At 42.9% G+C, this 22,712-nt stretch overlaps 1 protein-coding gene across 3 annotated transcripts in view; it reads left to right on the forward strand.

Annotated features, from left to right (window-relative positions):
- The window catches only part of AKAP13 (A-kinase anchoring protein 13), a 70,538-nt gene extending 48,314 nt beyond the window's left edge, over positions 1-22,224 (forward strand). For all 3 annotated transcript variants that reach the window (XM_062584250.1, XM_062584251.1, XM_062584252.1), the window contains 21 exons: positions 1,355-1,422; positions 2,269-2,335; positions 3,933-4,068; positions 5,045-5,157; positions 6,159-6,305; positions 6,896-7,146; positions 7,759-7,884; positions 7,991-8,108; positions 8,633-8,881; positions 11,212-11,288; positions 12,566-12,747; positions 12,832-12,914; positions 13,253-13,432; positions 14,222-14,386; positions 15,859-15,929; positions 16,369-16,413; positions 17,507-17,557; positions 18,008-18,457; positions 20,341-20,653; positions 21,019-21,072; positions 21,534-22,224. In XM_062584250.1, coding sequence (XP_062440234.1) covers positions 1,355-1,422; positions 2,269-2,335; positions 3,933-4,068; positions 5,045-5,157; positions 6,159-6,305; positions 6,896-7,146; positions 7,759-7,884; positions 7,991-8,108; positions 8,633-8,881; positions 11,212-11,288; positions 12,566-12,747; positions 12,832-12,914; positions 13,253-13,432; positions 14,222-14,386; positions 15,859-15,929; positions 16,369-16,413; positions 17,507-17,557; positions 18,008-18,457; positions 20,341-20,653; positions 21,019-21,072; positions 21,534-21,583 — 2,996 coding nt within the window. In that variant the 3' untranslated portion in view covers positions 21,584-22,224. The remainder of the gene's footprint in view (positions 1-1,354; positions 1,423-2,268; positions 2,336-3,932; positions 4,069-5,044; positions 5,158-6,158; positions 6,306-6,895; positions 7,147-7,758; positions 7,885-7,990; positions 8,109-8,632; positions 8,882-11,211; positions 11,289-12,565; positions 12,748-12,831; positions 12,915-13,252; positions 13,433-14,221; positions 14,387-15,858; positions 15,930-16,368; positions 16,414-17,506; positions 17,558-18,007; positions 18,458-20,340; positions 20,654-21,018; positions 21,073-21,533) is intronic.
- Positions 22,225-22,712: the final 488 nt, after the last annotated feature.

The raw sequence follows: 22,712 nt of genomic DNA on the forward strand, positions 1-22,712 counted from the left end.
TTAACTCTGAAAGACTCAGCACGCCCAAAAAACAAATGAGCCAACAAAAAACCGCACTTTGTTAGTAGCTCTGGCTATTCTTTTTTGTAGTCAAGAATTTGGGCATCAGAACTGAGTTCTGTGCCTCTTCCTTGTTTGAGCTGAAAAAATGATAGTTTGGGGAGTTTTTGCAAAAACATGCAGGTTTTCTACTCTCTTTTATGAACAGGAAGTTGTGGGATGCCTGCAGCGTAGTGACGCCCTGTCTCCTTACCTTTACATCTCTCAAAATATCAGAACAATTACAAGTTTGTATTAAGCAGACTTTTCTTAATTTGAGAAAATGTAGTGATGTGAGAACGTTTTGTTGATTTGGGCTTGGAATGTTTTCCTTTTATTTAGTATTTCTTTTAAAGGTAATTTAGAGCTGTATCATGAACTGTATTAACATCTGTTTTCAGGAATGAATAGAAATGCCAGGTTTTCTTGAAGTTACTGGATCATATTTGAGTGCATTTGAATAGTGATTTTTCTGTGTATTAATTCTCTTTAGTATTCCAAGCCCAGCTGACGGGGGAATGGTGGTTTCAGAACAGTTCTTTCAATCTTCTTGAAAACTCTGGCTCTCAGAAATCTGCTGGGATAGATCACTGGCAAACTCAGATTATCGAGAAGAAGAAATGAAGTTTTGGTTCTGGCATATTTGCAGGAAAAGCTGGTGTTAAAACATAATGCTCTTTCCTTTGGCGTATGTTGTGTTTTCAAGTCAAGATCGATGGCTTGAGTCTAGTTTCCAGCAGATAAGTGCCTGCCTCAAAAATGCAGTTACCTGGCAGATGCTCCTGTTACTTTTCCTGATAATCTTATAATATAGTAACAGATGGAAAAAGATCCTGTCTATGATATATCTAAGTTCACGTAAATTAATTTTCCTGTCCTTTTCTTGCCTTCTGGATCCCATAATACTTGCCTTGACAAGAACTATTTTAGTGTTTTCAGAGAAAATAATGGGACTCTAATAGGTTTCTATTTCTGCCTCCTTCTGCTTTCCTCCTTACTTTTTTTTTCAGAGGAATAAAAAGACCTTTGTTTTGTTTTATTTTGTTTTCATTTAAAGCCCTAGTGGCTCTGCCTTGCGTTGATTTTTAAACAGAAGTTCCTGCTGAAATCCATGCAGAAACATCGTTAATAATTACAAACAGCTAATTACTCTGGAAAGCAGCCTGTTTCTCAGCGTCTGTAGCTACCAGTATAAACTGCACCAATGACTGAAAGCTGTAATTCTCAGTTACGCGAGGCAACAGTTCAAAATACAAATGGCAAATATTGACCTGTTTTCTTGTTGTTTTTTTTTTTTTTTTTTTCCTTTTGCCAGGCTGCAATGCAATTGTTCACAAAGGCTGTAAGGAGAGTTTTGCCTCTTGTGCAAAGGTCAAAATGAAGGTAAGAGATTTCATCGACTGTGCTGAGGGAGAATGCTGTCCAAACGATGGAGTATGCGCATATAAAACATCTTCCACTGCACTGTGCAAAGCTTTCCAGCTCGTCAGGAAGAGCTAGACCCTGTGCTGTAGTGAAGAGTTTCTCTAGATTCCTGAAATTCATAGTACATCAGCAATTGGTAGATTAATTGACAGCTGAAAACGGGCCAGATTTGGATTGGTGCTGAAGAGTGAGTGAGAACAGGGTGTTGGGGCAGCAGCTGTGGCAAAAGTGCTGGAAGAACGTGTGATTTAAGGAAACACTGGCAAAATTCAGGGTTGTCCAGTACCCATGAGCGCAATACCTCTTAATTTTTGGATGCTACATATTGCGATGCAGCATTATGACTATATAATGCATCACGACAATTATTAATTAGGGATGTTGTTTATGTGAGGTTTATGTTTGTGTGGCATGAACAGAATTCATGCTTGCCCCAAATGTGAGGAATGACTTCTGCAGTATGGTTCTCGAAGCTGGTACAACTATGAACCAATAATCAAAACAATTACGAGGAAAATTAGAAAATCTCCTCTATGACTTTTAGTTGTTCTCTTCAGTAATGTCAATCCTTCTTCTTTCCATTTAACTATTTACCGCACATTTCTCCATCTGTGATTTTGCCTGTCACTGATGGCAACTACTGCAGCTGATGAGGGTTGATGCCATCTCTATGTACCCAAGGACTGATCTGTTCTGAAAGGATTCAGAAAAACATTTATTTTTAATTTTAGTTACGTGGTACAGCCTGATGGGAAAAGGTAGGAGAAATAACAGTGAATTTCCCTTTTTTTTTTTTTTTTTCAGTCACAGAAAGGAATGCTGCAGGCACATGATACCTCTTCATTACCCACAGTAACCATGAGAAACAAAAGTAAGTAAACTTCTCTTCCCTCTGTTTTGATGGTGGTCTCTAGCTGCTGTTCTTAACTGTTACGACCAACTAGTATTCCATATTATGAAAGATAAACCTTTAAAAATACAGGGATGAGAGCATCCTCTGGGCATAATAAGCAGTGTTGAGGATTTCAGAAGCTATGCTGCAGTTGTGCAGACATTTTCTCCACTTCAGCACTGTCCAAGTAACTTTAAGCAAATGTAAAGCCATGTCAGATTTAGAATAGCTACTTGACTGCTCTGACTTCTGCAAGGGCTGCAGCTGGTGAGTCCACAAAATATGGGAGAGCGTATGTTCATTTGTGTCTGACATTGAAAAGAATCTGGCTATGGATATTACGTGAACATAAAAAGCTAAGATTGCAAGTTGAGGTGATGTTTGTTTTAAAATATTTTTTTTAAAATATTCTTATAGTTTGATGTAGTAAAAAATAGAAAGGCTAATTTTAAACAGGAGCAATACTGACAAATTATGCATGCTGGCATTGTGCTGTAGAGTTACCCAGAGTGACTGAAGGGTAAGAAGTGAAAATGAAATAGTCCTCATGGATTCCCTGGTACTATGATTTGACAAGCTTATTTGTACCAGCTTGGAGATTACTAGATGGTACTACACTGTGCAGTATAGATGTACCCTTTGTGGGTTTTATTGGAAATTCAGAAGTACCACTCTAGAAACCAGAAAGCCACCTGAAGCAGGGAAAATTTTGAATTGAGATGGAAAGATTGGAAATAAAGTTGTTGTTCATTTTTGTATAATGAGCTATAGATTGGTGTCCCTCTGTGGTGGGTACCGATAATTAAACCCAAAATGTTTGACCAGAAGCATGATGATGTATATAATTATAGGAATTCCTTGCCTGGAGAAATTAAAAAGCAACATAGTAGATTGCTATGTATGATTATTTATTGAATAAATTTAAACTCGCTTGCCCAAGTGTATGTTTCTGGACTTGCATATTCCATCCACATCTTGCATTAAGTGTAGTGCAGAATAGTCAGCCCCACAAAGGAGTCGATTTTCTTTCCTTCTTGAAAAAGAGCAGTGCTTAGTTTGGTAAGAAGGATTCAGTTCCTGCCTCTCTGCACGGGAACACTGCTGAGCTGTGATGTTATCACAGAAAAGATAACAGTTAATAAGTCCTCATCTTTGATTTTCTTTCTACACAGTAGAATTGAATTAGAGTTAAGCATATTGTGTCTTAAGAGGATAGAGTTTCCCAGATAGCTCATATCAATCATACTACATTAATATTGTGCAGGACACCTAGTCTTTGTTAAAAGGTATTTGAGGAACTAACATTCATGTTTTCTACTTGAGCAAAATTTCAAAGTGAATGGGGCTTTGCTTTAAATAGAGACTTCATGACTGTATCCTGCATTATGTTAATGCACACCACAGTAGTGGTTCAGGAGAGTCAGAAACCTCAGACTTCACTGGAGTTATGACTGGTTTTACTTACTGAGGATATGCTGGTGATGACTCTAGAGAGAAAAGGAGGTGGATTTTAGGGCCCGGCTTCTTTAAGTTATCATTATTGCAGTTAATAACACAGCTACCCCTTCCCTTCTAGACTCACAACCTAAGGAGCGCCCACGCTCTGCAATACTTGCTCCTGATGAAAACACCGTAACCTCGATATTCAATAACAGGAGATCACAACAGACTACAGCACTTTCAAAGAGCGTCTCCATACAGAACATTGCAGGGTAAGGTTCCTCACTGTGCATGCAAGTGTATGTGTATCATCTGATGCTTTAAAAAAAAATCGTATCTTATTAAAAATAGGTTTTTATAGTATGATCTGTGTTAAAGGTAGGAAAGAGGATCACAAAATTAGAAATACCCATATTATATGTGATACCATCAGCTATTAGGCACAATCAGATTGACTGGGTTAGTTTGGCGATGGCATGACTTCAGAGGCATCTGAGCTGGCCTTGCTACCAGCATGGCAGCTTCACAGAAATGCTCTGAGCTCCAGGAAGAAATTTTTATCATGGACTTGGTACATAGCGTGAGCACACATTTACAACTTCGGTCTTTTATTAACTTTTATGTCCATAATGATAGGGTGAATGCAAAGAGTTGGCGATTTCTTGATGTTTTAGAAATACAGTTTTCATAATCGATTACAAAAAATCATGGTAACCTAAGGTTCCTAAACTGCCTGAGTACTGACCAATTTTACGTATGGCCAACTCTCTATCTTATGGGATAGCAGCATTGGCTGGGGTGTTCTGGTTCACTGACATACCTTGGGTATTGTGGGATTCATGATGAAATTTATTTCAGTTCATCTTTCTAATCCTGCTCAGAGCTGGTTAGAAGACTCTTGCGCAGCCTTCCATACTACACTTTGGTCCCTCTCTGACCCAACCAAATGAGGAAGGGAAGTAACAGTATAAAAATGGAAAGTAATGAAAAGTTGTCCAGACCATAAAACTTAGTCTGTGATCCTTCATGGAGGAAGCACCATCACTCAGAAGTTTAGATCCTGTGGCTTGTTAAGCCTGTTGTGTGGTCGGTAGAAAGCAATAGAGGTTCATTTCTGTGCGTTCCTGGGCAACACTTACTTTGGCTTCCCATTTGCATTTAAAATGACATTTCTTCTGTATTCTTGCAAAGTTTATTGAGTGGGTTTTGATGTCCTGAACTAAATTCTGTGTTTCTGTTTGTCTACAGAGTTGGCAATGATGACAGCTTAATACATAGCTGGAAATTCCTGTCGCAGTCTACAGACTCTTTACATAAAATCAGCCGGGTGAATGAATCCATGGAGTCACTAATTGATGAGGGTAAGTGATCTCCATGACATGTATAACAACAGGAAGGCCTCAGTGCTGCTTTCCAAAAATGGAATATCTGTTTTGATGTTTCAACGTGAGTTTTTATTTTAATGGATGATCAAAGTGTAATGACTTTTTATAAGAGTATTACCATGATAAACTAAAATAAGGCCCCACACAGTAGTTTCTCTAGCTTGTTGAATTGTGGGAAAACATATGGAAGGTTTCAATTACTGCTATGTTACTTAGAGTGTAGTTCAGGGAGAAATATTTCCTCCTTCATTCAATTCCATTCATTTCAGCACATATTTTGCATCTTTTTGTTTTTCTCATACTGGTAGGTTTTTTTCCCCTGTAGCAGGGAGGGAGGAAGGGTATTGTTTAGTTAATTTTCTGCTCTCAAAAGTTATGTCAGTTAATTAAGTTAAATTCATATCTCGACTATAATCTTTTTTTTTTCATGAAGTTTTCCAGAGTAAAATAAATAAATATTTTTGCAGTATGTACCTGAAAAGAACTAAACAAGGACATGGTGAGAGAAGATTTCTCAGTTCCTGCACAAATAAACAATCTATCTTGTATATGTATTTATGTATGTAATACATGTAGCGTTCAGCTCCACTTGCATTAATTCTACCTTTCTAATCTTGAAAATGCAGACTTCATGTAGCTCTGAGTTCTCTCCATTTAGTGATACAAATGAAGGAGTTGATTGTGTGTTCATTTCTGTGCCATTACATCACAGATTAATGATTCATTGTTTTTTATATCTGAATTAAAATTTGGTGTATGTGAAAATTATGAATTACTTTTGTGCAGTGAACAACTAACCTTTAAAAGTGATTTTCATAACATACTCCTTACTTGGTATAATCATTTCTGTGCTGGTAAAGGAGAATGTGTGTGATGCTAGCGGCATAATGAAGAGCTCCCAAACTTGTTGAATAGGCAAGAATCTCAAATGGGACAAGTTACCTGCATCTTCTTAACGCTTGTGTTGCTTTGTGAAGGTGCAGACATGAATGAAGGACAGCTGATGGGAGACTTTGAACTAGATTCAAAGCAGCTGGAGGCAGAATCCTGGAGCCAAGTAGTGGACAGCAAGTTTCTACGACAGCAGAAGAAAGATACTGTCAAACGACAAGATGTCATTTATGGTGAGACATGCATTTCAATTTTTCACTGATTTTTAAATAACTTTTTATGTACTTCTACATATTTGGAAAACTTTATGCCATCATTTGGAACATTTACACTGATTTCTCAAAAGCCAAAATTTGGTTCCTTAAATTCTTAGAAAATTGATTTTCTGTGGTGGCATTGTCTTTCTGCCTTTCTATGTGGAAGCCATCAGAAAAAAAAGAAAGAAAGAAATTGCCTCTCTTCACTTGTCTGCTTAGGACATTTAAACCCCGTTACAGTAAAGCAGCTAACTAGTTCTGTTAGTGTCTTTTCCTTCCTGATACAAGAGCCGTCCTGTATTGCAACAAAAATGAGCTATGTTGAGGCTGGAAGTGCGGTGTTGAGGTAAGTGGCAAAGATTCAGACCTTAGTAGCAATGTCAGAGGCTCTCTGGGCTCCTCTGTTCTGTCACCCGTATTTCTTCCAAAGGTAAAGCTATTGAATAATGTCTGACATCATTAAATTTTTGGAAACCACTCTACAGAAGCTTGCATGGCAGAGCTTTCCAGTGACAGCTTTTCCTCTACAGTTAGCAGGTTTTTGACCCTGTCCTCTTCCTATATAGAACTAATGCAGACAGAAATGCATCATGTCCGCACCCTGAAGATCATGAGTGATGTATACAGTGCGGGGATGACAAAGGAGCTGCAGTATGATCAACAAGTAGTGGATAAGATCTTCCCCTGCCTGGAAAAATTGCTGTCCATCCACAATCAATTTTTCATGCGGATTCTGGAAAGGAAGAAGGAGTCTTTGGCAGACAAAAGTGAGAAGAACTTTGTTATCAAGAGGATAGGTGACATCCTGGTGAACCAGGTGAGCTCTGGAAAATAATTGCCTTTTCTTACATAGCTGGAAACAAAGCACTCAAGTTCTTTCTTCTCCTTCCTTTCTATTTACACTTACTAATCACAGCTGATTGTGCCTTTGCTTTCCCTATATCTGCCTTTGCTTTTTTAAGCACTTTGAGCTCTTTCAGGTTAAGGTACAGTGATGACAATTTGTTGAGTATATATTTTGGGGGAGACACATGCTCCATGATAGCACAGAACAGTTCGACCATAAACTGCAGGGTAGGCAAGTAGCCCACAGCTGTCAGTGCACAAGTCCTGTTTCTGGGCTGAGTAACTGACCTGCTGTATAATTTTGGATGGGTCTTCCTACTTTCCGCACCTGTATTTTCTCCTTTCTTTCTTTTATCCATCTTGACATTTTGGGGTGCTTTTAAGCCCCTTGAGGTGGAATCCTAGAGTTTGTGTTAATTCAGCATGAATGCAATGAAGCCCCAAACTCAACTCTTCAAATTCTAGAGATAAATTGTTTAGTTTAGCATGTTTTGGACTAATATGGTTCTTTTGAGAGACTGACAGGCAATGATGGGATATTGTGCCAAGAGCCTAATAGATCTCTGTGTCTTATGTCTTGCAGTTCTCTGGTGAAAATGCTGAGAGAATGAAGAAAACATACGGCAAGTTCTGCGGGCATCACAATGAGGCTGTAAATAACTTCAAAGATCTGTACTCAAAGGACAAGCGGTTTCAGGCGTTTGTGAAGGTAGGACCTGATAGAAGATTCACAGATGATGCGAAAATTATGTCCACTCTACACTCTGGTGAGCATTTCCCTCACCAGAATTGATTTTTTTTTCTTTTTTCCTTAGAAAAAAATGAGCAGCTCAGTGGTGAGACGTCTTGGGATTCCTGAGTGTATCTTGCTGGTAACACAGAGAATCACAAAGTACCCGGTCTTGTTACAAAGGATACTGCAGTACACCAAAGGTAGGGACCAATTCCTCTCTTCTAAGCATGTATTTGTTCATATGGTGTAAGTTTCCTGGATCCTTTTCATCTGAAGGAGATTTTTATAGAATTCTCATTACTGCCTAGTACTACTGTAATTAAATGACTGGGTTTCATGTCTCCTTTCAGGATTAGTTATTTGGCTTCCTTGATTTAGCAAACATGAATCTATCCCTAGATAATTATGGAGTAACAGCCTTAGACTGGGAAATCTCTCAGCCTATTTTCTTGGGTAATGGCTGAAATATGTGGTCAATTTGTGTGTTTTATATATACTGTCTGTATACAGAGCATATTGGAATAGCTCCCAACCTCAACCATATGTCCAAAAGGGCTTGTGAATTTCTCCATAAAGGAGGGAAATGTAATTTGTCTCAGGAAAGTATTTAAAAATTATAATACAGGAATTTGAGATAGAGGAAAGAAAAAAGAGAGTAGAAGTGGCAAGTTGGAATCCACACAAGGACAAAATGAGATGAAGATGTTTCTGTTTCTGTTCAAAGAAAATGAAGTGGAACATCAAGACTTGACTCAGTCATTAAACCTCGTTAAAGATGTGATTGCTGCAGTCAATAGCAAAGTCAGCAATTATGAAAAGAAAATGCGTCTTGATGAGATTTACAACCGGACAGATAGCAAGTCCATCATGAGGATGAAGAGTGGCCAGATGTTTGCAAAAGAGGATTTGCGGCATCGAAAGCTGATCCGAGATGGGCCTGTTTCACTGAAAAATGCAGCTGGCCGGTTGAAAGGTAAGAATATCTTGCCTTGCAGTTGTTGGGGTAGGATTCCCCTTCAGACTTGCCATCCCTGGCAATTATTTATTCTTCTACTTTGAGAGATTTTGAAAGTAGTTTTCTACCTGCTTTGGATTCAATCTCCATCCTAGCATTTCTGATACCCTGGGCTGTTTCTGAGGTGATAGCTGTTTATCTGCCCTATGACTGGATGCTTGCTAAAGGCTCACAAGGGAATGAGGTCTTAGTGTGTCTGCCAAGGAACGTAATTGCCAGTGGATCCTTTGAGCCATGAGAACATTATGAGGCTAAAGTTACCCAGAGTATTAAGTCATGTCCCTGCCCTAAACACGCATGTGCAATGATTCCGGAAGCACATGCTGCGGCTAAAAAGAAACCTCAAGTTCCAGTGTCTCTACCCACAAGCAGCATTGCATCTCCTTTGCTCTAAAGGTCTACGGTAGTGCTGTTCAGGCTCAGTATGACATCCCCGCCCCCACCTACTTCTCCAGAGTGATGTCCCAGACGTTTAGTATACTAAGACTTCTTAAGCTGCTGAGGCATACTGGCACTGCACTCAGGGGGGAAGTGAGGAGAATGTGGGGGCTCTGGTGTCCCTGCAGCTTCCTCAAACTTTGTTTCATGTGTATTATTAGTTACTGGACCTTCTGAATTGCTTTTGTTTGTTGTCTAATGGAGATAATTTATTCTGAAGTGTATTACTCTACTGAGCAAATCATTGCAATGATGTTCTCTACTGAATTAAGCACTAAATCTCCCAAGGAGACCTTAAGCTGGGACCACAGTAGTGCTAACAGTGGATGATGCTCTGTTTCAGACTTGTCACAAAGACTGGGATTTTGTTCCTGTCACTTCCAGCATCGGCTGTTTAAACCATCATACCAGAGTCTGGTAGCTGGTCTTATGCTGTGCAATGAGACAACAATACACTAAATTCCAGATAGGATAATGTTTATTGTGAGATTTTGGGAACAGGAAGTTTACAGATGTTTTCTTAGGCTCCCAAGAGTACTATTGACTTTAGGTGGTGGATGGAGCAAGTCGTGCTGCTGTTGCAAAATCTTGTGATAAGTAAAGGCTGCATCTGCATTCCTAAATCACAGCCCTCCTTACCTCAGTCTGTAGTATAAGCTCCCAGCAAAAGCAGGTCCTGCGAACAAGCCGAAGAGTCCAGTAGGAGAGTACCCAGTTCAGACACACTATTTTATGGGATTTGAAATGTTGCAAAGAGGAGCATGGGAAGAGCTTTCCTTGGAGGATTTTAGCATTTCCCCTCTTGCACAGGGCACAGAAAATACAACGACAGGGGAGAATGGAGTCAAATACAGACCTATACAAGCCTCCAAAGAGCTTTTAGATCATTTTTCAGCTTTGATAAAAATTTATTGATTCTTTTATCTGAGATGGTTTATGTCTTGCCAAAACAGAGTGGAAAGAATTACCCATGGGATGGTTTAACTTTTCGGTTTGCTTCATCTCTGTCACAAAATTTCCCAAGTATATTACAAAAAAACCTCTTGGTACTGAGGGATAAAGGTAACACTATACTTAGTAGTTACTGTGCAAACTTATTTTGATATAGCATGAGAAGACTTGGAAGGCTGTATGTGTATTTTGAGAAAAGTCTGTATGCTGGTTTAAAATTTTCTGTTCGTTCCATGTTGTGCTTTCTTCTCCTCTGAAAGAAAGCCAGGTCCTGTTTCTCATGCAGACTCCATTAACTCCCCTTGGATTTACCAAGAGTTGTGTTTGTCCTTGAGCGGAGTTAGTAGTGGTTCCTCAAGTCAGTATTTCCTGGGAAAGAAATTACAGCTGACAAATGTTGTTATTGCACGATAATTTGTGCTCCGCAAACCTCTCAACAAGATAACCATAAAACCCCAAACTTCTTGTGCAGACCTCTTGCTCAAGGACCAAAATATTAATTGTTTGAGAAAACAGTGGTTATGTTCAATAAGTGTCTCTAGCTTTCGCTCTTCTGTCTTGCCACAACTGTCAGCTAGCTTGTGGCTGGAGAGGAGCATTGAAGTTTAGATGAATGAGGTAGGAGTCCTGGAGGTTTCTCAGGTATAGTTCTCCCTACCACGAAGAAGTGCTTCAAAGTTAATCTGACACTGCCTTTCCATGAGCTGTTCGTATTGCTGCTGCAGCAGCTACTGCTCCTGCCAACCAGGAGAACAAACAGCACAGAAGACTGGTCTCGCTTCTAGGATTTGCAGAAACAGCCCTAAAGCTCCCCAACAGCTAGGACATCAGTGTTATGAAAAGCTAAAGCTGTTTAGGAGTGGGAGTTTATACCATCTGGTATTCCTTTTCTTTTGCAGAAGTCCAGGCTGTTCTCCTCTCTGACATGCTCGTATTCCTTCAGGAGAAGGACCAGAAGTATGTCTTTGCCTCACTGGTAAGGCTTCGGCATATTCTTTTCCTTCCTTTTCTATTTTAAAGATCCTTGATGTGTGTCCTGTAGTGAAGCCAGCCACTGCCTGCTAAACAACTTAGTTTTCTTGGCATTTAGGTTTACGTTGCTTATAACCGTTTTGTTTCCTGAGCAGACTCCATTCTTTTTCTGTTGGAAAACATGTCTTCATTCCCCACCTCCCCTCAGTGATTTCTGAAGTGCCTTGGCACAGCTAATAATTGGCCTAGAATATATGCCTGTCTTTTGATACACTTACTCCTTTTCAGTTTGTGCAAATTGAAGCAGTGATTGAGGTGGGGGAGGGGGGGCGGGTAATAGGATAATGTGAACATTGTAAAAACAAATCTTAGCAGAAGAAAATGTCCTAATACATTGTGAACTGCTAAGGGGGGAAAAAAAGCCTGCCGCTGCAGTAAATTCATCAGAACAGCTTACATATTCATGTCAGAGGCATATATTTGTATGCACGAAACTGAATGTGTTTAGCTTTTGAAGGCAGCCCTCATAAAAGGGCCCAGCACACTGACCCGCTCAGGACAATCTAGTACCTAATTGGATCTGTTGAAGTTGGACCTTGCAGACATGGTTTAGGCTTTCTGTTCTTTGTGTTCTTTTCACCCTTTGAACAAATTTTTTGAAAGCAGTGGTCTGTTATTCCATCTCTCTCAATGATCTGCACAAACTCAGTGCCCTACACAGGGGGAGCTTTCACCTAAGCGGATTGATTACACAGGGCCCATAGCACACGCCATGCATCCCTCAAAATCTTGTCTGTCGTGGGAGTCGGTTGTAAGCGTCTGAGAACAGTGGGGCTTTTGTGGGATTTGAAAATAAGATATCATTCCATCCTAGGGAGCGTTTGCCAAGATAATGTATGTGAAGCAGGCGCTAGCAAGCTTCACTAAGTTTAAGGAGCTGCGATATTAATGACAGAGTAGAGAACGTGGGCAGGAGGAGATGAGTAAAAGGTCTGCTGGAGGTAGAGCAAAATACGACAGAGCTTTGCAGAGCCACAAAGCCAATTTTAAATTAATTTGTTGTTGGGTTGGAAGAAAGTGAAATGGCTTTTCCTGCCAGATTGATAGAGGAAGGCAAAGTCCTATCCTTAAAATGCTATATTTTTTAATTAACCAATAGCTTCAGAAAACGTTTACAGTCTGAGAGAAGTAACTGTGTTGGTATTGGGATCTTTTGAATGCTAGTTTATATCTGAAAACTCTGGTACTTTTTGCCCTCCTCACCCATTTTTCCATCTGAAGGACCAGAAATCCACTGTGATCTCCCTGAAGAAGCTGATTGTACGAGAAGTGGCTCATGAAGAGAAGGGTTTGTTCCTGATCAGCGTGGGTGCCAAAGATCCTGAGATGGTAGAAGTCCATGCCAGCTCCAAAGAAGAGCGTAGCAGCTGGATACAGATCATTCAAGACACAATAAACACCATGTAAGCCACTAAACTGTTCTGGCGGGGTGGCTGTTGCACATGGTCATATTATGGTAGTAATTGAGACATGTCTCTCTCGTTCAGGGATAAGGATGAAGATGAAGGAGTCCCTAGTGAGTCTGAATTGGAAAAGAGAGTGTCAGACACAAAAGTGAGAGAATTGAAAGGTAAACAAATTCCTAGTACAGAAAAGAGCTGGGGGTATTTCCTGAAAATTTTTCAGGAATTGTAGTGGTGGGGTTTGTGGCCCTTTTCTGTGAGCTTGGTTGAACTGTGAGTTTTTAATGGGAGTGAGAATCCTGCACCCAGCAAATAACTGAAATCCTTGTTTTGCCCCTCTCTGTGCATCCCATTTCCGAGTTTGCTGAATGCTCTTGCTGTATGGTGTTCTGGGCTGTATCATCATGTTCCACTAGATGGGGCCATTATCTCAAGAATCACTTCATTTCTTTGCTGAAGCTTTTATTTTCTGTCTTCATCTCCTGTTTTCTGTTCACCCTGTCAGAGCAACTTCAGCAGAAGGATAAGCAGATCCTCATCTTGCTGGAGGAAAAGGAGAAGATTTTCAGGGACATGGCAGACTGCTCTGTGCAAGACGACCTGCCAGGCTCCAGAGTGCTGTTCAGAGCCAATACAGAGGAGGCACCAAAAGGAGAAGCCCTTATGAAAAGTGCAATAAATGAAGGTGAGCAAGCCCAGGATGCACATTAATTACACTAACCCACACATCCGACTCGTAGTGAATCCTTCAGTTCTCAAGCACGTTTTTTTCAGGGGGAGTCATCTCTTTCTCAGTTAATGGATAACAGCATGGAGCATAGATAGACATTGCTACTCACAATTGTGAGTATTGTGTTAGGGATGTGGAATGGGGATCAGAAGAGGAAGCAGATACTGATGGCTGTTAGAAGGAGGGCGGAAAAGACATCCTAGCACAGAGAACAACCCTGCATTGAATGTGAGCTGGGGTCAGGGGTGGCCCAGGGTCTCATCCTTGTCTGAAGTTTGGACCCTCCTGTCTTTTGCAATACTTCAGTCTCAGCAGGGTAACACAGTATGAGAGGTGGGCTCTGATTCCAGCAGGCATTCCTGGTGCAACAAGGGACAAATAAGCCTACTGGTAAATCAAAGGGCAGATGAAAACTTGGGCAGCTTTCTGGTGTGATTTCCAAAGAGGGTAAAAATTATTAGATGCTGTAGTCAGAGCATACCAAGATTGCCCAGTGAAAGGGAGGGAGGTGTAAGCCAGTGAAAAACTCCAGATGCTGGAGTTTATGCCCAGACAGACTGAACTTTTACAGGGGGGAACATGCACTGTTCCTGCCTTGGCCGTAGAACAAATAATGCCTAGTGTTGAAAAGTGTGTGAATTTCTAGCCTGAGCTCATTTGGGAAGCAAACAGCTCGGAAAGCGTGAGATGATCTTTAAGAGAGATGATCTTTAAGAGAGATATTGTTGCTTTTTATCCTATCAGTTGAACTGCTGCAAGGCCTGGTGAGCAGGAGCCTAGGCAGTGCCCTTGGGCAGCAGGTCAACAGTGTCGCCATTGAACAAGAAGGAGGAGTTGGCCCCATATCTCTCCCTAGACGGGCAGAAACTTTTGGAGGATTTGACAGTCATCAGATGAACGCCTCCAAGGGTGAGTAGTTAAATGTGTGCATATCAGCACTTGTTAATAATACATAATGTAATTGTGGCCTCTTGCTTCAGAAGGACTCTAGCAGCTGGTGAATTCTGATTTCCCAGCTCCCCTCCCATTATAGCAGATAGATCAAATACCAGATGAGAAAGCGAGCATATGTACAGGGGGAATGATGGTTATTAAAAACCCAGAGCACTGAAAGGATTAAACACCTGAACTCCTGACTCTCTTCTCTCTCCGTGCTCTAAATCATCCCTCCTCCTTTACCAGTGTGCCACAGGAACTCATTTGGCTTCCTTATAGATCATTTTTTTCATGATGCTCTTCCATGTGCAGACACACAAGGATATTGCTGAATGAAGTGCCTCCTCCCATCCCTGTGCTCCCTGTGCTTTTGTGTCCCACATACAACTGCATGTTACTCCTGCAGTTAAGTCTCCTCACAAAAAATGGACGAATGCTTCTCTCAGATGCCTAGCTGGCTGCTTCCCAATGCTCTCTTTCTTTGCTGCCCTCATCAGAAACTTCCACGTCCCTGAATTCCTTGCTCTGTGCTCTCACTTACGCTCCCGATACTGTCCGTTGTGCTGGGCTAGTGTCTGTTTCTCAGCTTTGGGATTGTGGGGCCCCTGTCTGACCTTCTGCAGCTTTAGCTCCAGACAGTCAGACATGAGAAGTATGTAGAGATTTCCTCAGCCATTGGAAAGCTGCAAAGCTCCCAACAGGCCTTGTCACGGTAATGACAAATAGATTCACGCTGCGAGCTGGAGGGGTTTGTCTGGGGCTGTGCCTCTCTCTGTTGCAGTGATAAATGGGACAACCTCAGGCTATTCATAGCCTAGCTCACCCCCTACACTGTTCACAGCCAGTGCCACCTTGGGCAAGGTTTATAACCTTCCCCACCTTTGTTCTGTGCCCCAGCGAAGTGGCAGGGAGGAGTTTTCCTCCGATAGAGAGGCACAGGAGCAAAGCTCGGTGAGGAGGACTGAGGTTTTCGTAGCAAAGCCTGTCTGCAGGAAAGGGGAGCAGAGCGCCTTTGGACTAGCTATGGTGTCCTTCACGCTGCTCCAGATACAGGTGTGCGCTACATTATGTATCATTAAAAGAGAAGCAGCAGGGATGTTACCAGAGCAAGCTAGGGTTTTCCCCCATGGAGCGCCTCTCATGCAGCAGGGCACCCACAGCTGGGCAAGAAGTGGGAGACTGAAGAGCCGTGCGGCCGCCTCCCTGCCGCGGGAGCAGGCTGCGCTGGCCTGCGCATGGGCCACAACCCGTTTAGCCCTGCCGATCGCTTCAGTCTTGCTTGGGAGCACTGACGAGCCATCCAGGGGAAATTAGGAAGAGGAGTCTAGTGTCTTTCTGAAGGTGCAGGTTTCTAATGACTGAGTCTGTGGAGAAATTGTTAGCAAAAAGTCGCATTGAGCTTAAAATGTTAAATAACCATTGTCAATGCTGACTCCTTCCTTTAGGTGGAGAGAGGGACGAAGGCGACGATGCTCAGGACCTTCGGAGAACAGAATCAGACAGCATTTTAAAGAAGGTATTTCTTTATGATTAGACATACCACAAAAACTTTAAAATGAAATAAAATTGGAAGTGCGTAGTCAAAACCACTTTACTATAAAATCCTCACTTGAAAGCCATGTGAAATGAATAATACTCCTTTGTGGCACAGGTTATCTGCCATCTGTCTGCAGATCAACTAAAACACGTGTTTAATTATGCATCATTGTTGAAATGTCAAGGTCAAATATAACCTTGCATCCATTCTTGCTGTGGATCAGTTCATCATATCACTACAAAACGATCCCTAATTAACATTTGCTTTTATATGATTTTTACTTGCCTAAAAAACATACATGAATTGTCCCAGAATGGAAAATGGGAGAGTTTTAATGTCCTTATCATAAGTGCTTCAAAACACATTTGCTGTGATTTCTCATTTGTCCTCATATTAAAATTATGTGATCTTTTCATAGGGTGGAAATGCTAATCTTATGTTCATGTTGAAAAGGAATAATGAGGTAAGAATTGATTCTGTTGCCTGAATGTTTTTCCTTCATTTAAATGCCAGTTGAATTTGTCTCGATAGGCGATAGCATAGGAGAAAATATATTTCATATGCTGAAGTGCATGCAGACTTTTAAATACATCAAACTAGACCCATGGTGTCCTCTATTTAACTTTGGATGTTCAGACAGGGAATTCACTGACTGTCATCTGCTTGCTAGCAGGATGATATGTGCTGATTATGGGCATCAAGGGTTAATTACTGCTAGGATGTGCAGGACTATATTTGTTGTGCATCTGCAGATAGAGGGAGTTTAATTGTATGTTGCATGTGCAGTGAATTGGGGAAATTAGATTTATGTTCTCTCATTGATATGCATTCATAACTCCCAATTAGCATTAATGGCAGAATGAGAAGTTGTTCTCTTAATACTAGCTGTCACACAACTCTTGCAAATACTACTGGTTTTGTCGATTGATTTGGGGTAGGTCTTTGTTTAGGACTTAAAAGTAATTGTAGGATAGACAGGATTCGGAAAATTTGTAGCTGGACTAAAAATATGTTTAGGAATAGAGCATCACCCCAGAGCAGCTTGCTCTTGGCACTGTATCAGTGCGCGTTGTGTTAGCATTCAGCTGCGTCTAAATTGTTTTCCTGAAAACTTGAAATGAACTTAGATTTCATCCAACTTGCTCTGTTTATTCATGAGGAGGTTGGTGCTGCAGGAAACAGTTCAAGGAGACACCCCGCGAGCTCCCGCGAGGTCAGCACTGCTGCACATGTTTCCTCCCCACAGCAGTCTGTGAACTTCAGGGGCTGCAGACGGGTTGTTGATAAGTGACAGCTTGCTGCACTGATTGCTAGAAAAGTGAGGAAAGTAATGCTAAGCACCTCCGTGAGGTGTCCAAGAGAAGTATTGTGGCCGGTTTGTGCGGCAGAGGGTGAAGCATGAGGAAGGGGGGAGTCGGGGTTGAAGGATGGCCACCGCCTACAAAGCTCTGGCTCGTAAGACAGATTCAAAGGGTCCTAGTGGGAGAGCAGAGTGCTTTACTGGTGTCTTGGCACCCAAGTGAGGTCTAACTAGCAACGCTTTTGTTTCCTTGCAGCAGGTTCTCCAAAGCATTACCAACCTCCATAAGCTGCTCAGTGCTTTGCAGGTAGGCCAGCCATTTGTTTCTCTTTTGCATGTCGCTTGCCCAAATTGCACATCCCGTTGGCTGATAATGGTGACACACACTTCACTCCCATCCCTGCTGCCCACTTGCCTTTCCTGTCCCCGCATGGCTGAACAGCCTGCAGCAGGCTGGAGTGCAGTGTCCTGGCAGAGCAGTAGGAATTAGCTGCTGCCTAAACCACCAGCTGACAGATCAGAGCTAGCCTGAATTTGAGAAGCTGGTGGGGGAGATTGAGACCTAGTCTATGCCAGAAAACCTGCCATGACTCCATCCTCTGACTGCCCAGCAGTAAACCGGCAGCATTGGGCTATGGTACACCAGAGGATGAAGTGATTGAGCACTGTGTCCCCGTGAGCTGCTCAGCGCTGGAGCTGCTGTCTGTGGAGAGGGCTGCAGTGATTTCTCTCTCTCTCTCCCTCCTTCCCCTCTTAGGCTGTGGTGCTGCAGCAGGACACCTTCATCGAGGACCAGAAGCTGGCTCTGAGCGAGAGAGCGCTGACGCGGAGCCTCTCCCGGCCGAACTCCTTGATAGAGCAGGAGAAGCAGCGCAATCTGGAGAAGCAGCGCCAGGAGCTAGCCAACCTGCAGAAGCAGCAGGCGCAGCACCAGGAGGAGAAGCGGAGGCGAGAGAAGGAGTGGGAAGCCCGAGAGAAAGAGCTGACGGAGCAGGAGGCCCACCTGGCCCAGCGAGAGGAGCAAGTCCAGAGAGGGCGTCAGGATCTCGAACGGGAGCGGGACGAGCTGCAGGTGAAGAAAGCTTCCTACCAGCTCGACTTGGAGAGGCTTCGTACAGCACAAAAACAGCTGGAGAGGGAAAAGGAGCAGCTCAAGAGAGACATGGAGCGATTACCTCAAACGCGGTTAGAGCCTGACCACAACCAGGTAAATGCTGCCAGCAGCCACGCTGCTGGGAAGCGGTGCTCTGTCGAGAGCTTGCCGCCTCTCTCCAGGCACTCAGCCAGCTGCTGGGCTGGCTGAGGTGGGGCAGAAATAGATGGACTCAAGTCTGGATCTAGAAACACAGTGCCTGATTTTAAAACTATCTTTTTTTTTCCACATGATATTCATTGCTGCATTTTTTTTTTTTTTTTTTTGCACCTTAAGAGTGGCCAAAAGTGCCCCTCATGTGCATGGCCTTGATGTAACGTTGTGTGTTCAGGCTTCTTGACGGTTCCCAGGGAAGAGCACAGATGTAACACCTTGTCTCTGCAGGAGGCCTTGCCTGTAAGGTCGTCTGTGCTCTGCTCACTTTTCCATGCCATTTTTAGGCAAATGGCGGAACAGAGGTGGCTGGGTTGTGGAAAGCACACTAGGAAATCCAGGGAGGCGTGTATTGCATTTCGTGATGACCCTTACCCCGCAAGACTTCAGCTCTGCAGTGCGATTAGGCAAGTGAGAATTTATTCTCAGAAACAGAGCAAGCGCTGCTGGTTACTTGCACCCTTCTGCTGTCACAGAAACCACTTGCAAACTCCTATAAATAAAGGACTGATAACTACAGAGGAAGACCTTGTTGTTTGGAGTTCATGCTTATGCCAGCCTCCAAAAGCATTCTCGATATCTAGCAGATAGATGGACATTGCCCCTGTCCTGAGGAGTCTGAGTATCTGCCAGCTAGACATGGCTCAGCAAGCAAAGGTCACTTGCTCTGGTGCAAGAGGCTTCTAATATCTTGCTGCCCAGACCAGAAAGAAAAGCCTATGCACAGATCTTGTTCTGTACTGTGCATTTTTTAGCAAATTGGGGTTTATTTTCTATTACAGTGCAGCAGTTTGGCTGAGGAAAACATGCCATGTTTGCAAAACTTGTGCTGAATTTGAGCCTTAAGTCTGTTGTTGATCATTTCCTTGTTTATAACTCACTAATTCTGAATGTAATTCGCTTTGAGCTGTAGCAAAATTAGTTTATAAATGTTGGATTGTGGAACAGAAATGATTTTGGGTGCCAGAATGGACTAATTGTGGAGCTCAACAGTGAACTCTGAATAGCAAATGATCAGAAGGGTACCTGCTCCCTAACAGCCCCCGTTCCTGACCAAGCCAGAAACTTTCCACTTTTAAAACAAAGTTGCTTCAGCATCAAGCATATACATACATATTAGGAGCATAGGAAAGCTATGGAAAAGGCTGAGAGGTATAACCATGAAGCCTGGTAGATCAAGAAGAGTAAGCAACTTTTGGAGGCAGATACCTTACTGATGTTTCAGAGCTCTTAATAGCGGGTTTGGTGAGGCTCTGTTGAGCTGGTGTTTTGATCTTCCCTTTGAATGCATCAGAGCTCAATTACATCCTGAGACAGACATTAGAAAAAAACAGGAAAATATTTCACTTTCATCTTTCGCTTGGGAAGGCTTCCTTTGACACACGCCTCCCCGAGCCGGCGTGCTGCGTTCCCTTCCTGGAGAGGCACGCTGCTCCTTGGCCTTCTGCCACCGTCTGTACGCGAGCACGATGCAGGGTGAGTCCCAGTGTCGAGATCTTACAGAACACTTGCCTTCGGCTTGTTGATACATAGCACAGTGCATGTAGGAGCAAAAGACTTTGGAGTGTTACTCTTTTTATGCCTCGTCTTTTTGTCTTAAACAGAGAGGGCTGCTTTTCTCATTGCTTTGTCTGGATAGAGGACCATTTTTTATCTGGTCAATGGGGCTAGATGTTGAAAATAGCAAGCTCAATCTCTGTCAGCATTCTGGGAAATGTCATCTTATCCATGTTCCCTACCAGCCCTTTTCATGCACCAATAAAACACTTATTTTTCTTTTATAGGTTTCAAATCTACATGACAAACTTGCAAGAATCCCCTCCCTGCCCAACACCGACGATTCCTCCAAGCAGAAAAGCCCTTCCCTTCCCAAACAGGGGCACTTTGATGCAGAACTGTCTGTCTCCCCCAAAAGGAATAGTCTTTCAAGGACACACAAAGAGAAAAGCACTTTCCATTTGCTCAGCACAACAAACCAGACTAACAAGGCTGCTGAAGGACAGCCCCAGATGCCCACCCGCCTCTTCAGTTTAGCCAAACCAAAGGAGAAAAAAGAAAAGAAGAAAAAGGGCAAAGGACATCGCTCCCAACCATCTGGTGAGTGTCAGAGGAGATCATAGATAGTTTTCAGGGTCATCGAGCTGGCTTTTCCCTTCAGTCAGCAAATTTGGGGAGGCAACGAAATCTAGCCTTGAGCGGGGATGGTAAAACGGAGGGATGGAGAAAATGAGATGTGATAAGTGGAGTTCCTAGCTTACAGCAGTCTTCTCTGTGTCATCCTTTGCAAAAGAAAGCAGAGGGTTATCTGAGGAGCCATGTCTCTCCTGTGGGCTGTGGCTGCTGCAGGACACTGTCCTGCAGCCCTGGGAGGTGTCTCAGGGACACGCAGTACTCTCTGCTCCTTGCCTTCCCTGGTCCTTCCTGAGCAGCTTCACAAACCGCATTCTTCCTGTGTTTTTCAGCTTGCTTTGCTCTGAGGCGGATAGTTCCCTGCGTCAGCGCATCTGCTGTCAAAGGTCTGGTTGGGGTACTCCTGCTCGTCCCCTCCAGCACTGCTGGGTGCTTTGCCAGTGCGTTACCATTTATGAGCAATACTCGCAGCCCTTCTAGTTGCCTCGTCTTTTCCTGCTGCGACTGCATCTTGTCTCCATGCAGTGATTTTCTGTGGTGGTTCTGGAGCAGCACCATGTGCAGTTGGGCACCTCAGATCTGTGAGCCACAAGAAATTTGATCTCATGCCCTCCGATGATGGGCTAACACCTATCAACTCTCTGCCGGTTTGCTGTTTTGCAGCTGGCATGTGCAGTGCACAGGAAGGCTCTGCAATTATGGGATGTAATTTCATTAAAACTCGTCACAGAACCAGCAGTCTTTTCAGGCACCCAGTGGGGTGGGTGGGCAGTGGAGTTTCCCGGAGTGCAGGGTCCTTCGCTGTCCATTATTCCTGTAGTAATTCCTGCTTGGTTTCCCTCCCCAGATTCTCACTCGTCAGAAGCCCCGCCAGAGGGTGAGGAGATTTTTTGCTGAGCACCAGTGCCAGATCTGCAGGAGTACACCTCACCCCCGCTGCGCTGCGGCCAGACCCCCCTGGGGCCGAAGCCCACGGCTGTTCCTCTGCCCAGCGGTCTCGCTCAGCTTTGGTACAGTGGACATCTTCCTGCCCACTCCGCAGCGTGCTTCTGGTGCCTACATCCGACAAGCTACCCAGGGGGTTTAAATAAAACATGTTGTAAAGGTCTGTAAGTTGTGGGAAAAGGCCTCTCTCTCTCCTTTGGTTTTGCATGAATTCTCACTGCGGAGGCTGACTGCACTGCAACTAGTGCCACCTTTCTGTGCAAACCTTGATTTAAATCGGTTGGGATGAGAGAACATAGCCTTAAGGGGTCTGTGCCTTCAAATTCCCCTTTTCTGGGGAACATAACCAAAACCAAGCATTTAGCAAAAGATTAGGATTCTACGAATGGTGCACACTGGCATATATAGATATACTGTATATATACATATATCTATATATATATACATATATGTATCTATGTATCCCCTGGGATATGCTTACAGTCTGTCCAGCCAAGCCTAGCTCGGCCAGTGGGGATAGATGATACCTGATGACTTTCAGGGAGCACGTAGATATTAAATATCTTGCCCTTACTACTCAGATTGTAACTCCATTGACTTGCACGCCCCTTTTGTGCTTGTGGGATGTGGCACGTTTCAGAAAGGTACCAGGAAACAGTAACAGTGTAAAAAATAAAAATTCAGGAAAAGCCTAAAATTCAGGAAAAACATAAAATAGAAAGAATTTTCAAAAGATTTGAGCGAGGCAGAGAAACTAAATGTTAAACTGCTTCCAAAATCAAGCAGAATGTCTTTGGGTGTGTTTAAAATGATGCAGAAGAGAGAAGTTCATTAAGCTTGTGAGGCAACCCCAGGGACCCAGAATAGGGTTCAAGTGGGAACAGCTCAAAACAGCCTTTTCTAAGCAATCCCTCTGAACTCCAGCTCATTCCTTCCCATTACTCTGTAAGTTAAGACTTTTTTTTTTGCCAGAATATATTTCTCCATTTGCATCTGACATCTCTTCATACAAACCTGGTAACTTACTGGAGAAATGGCCAAAAATACATTTTTAGGGATCTTTGTTCTGTTATCTGTATTT

Source organism: Rhea pennata, chromosome 10 (assembly GCF_028389875.1).
Source record: "Rhea pennata isolate bPtePen1 chromosome 10, bPtePen1.pri, whole genome shotgun sequence".
Taxonomy (NCBI): Eukaryota; Metazoa; Chordata; class Aves; order Rheiformes; family Rheidae; genus Rhea; species Rhea pennata.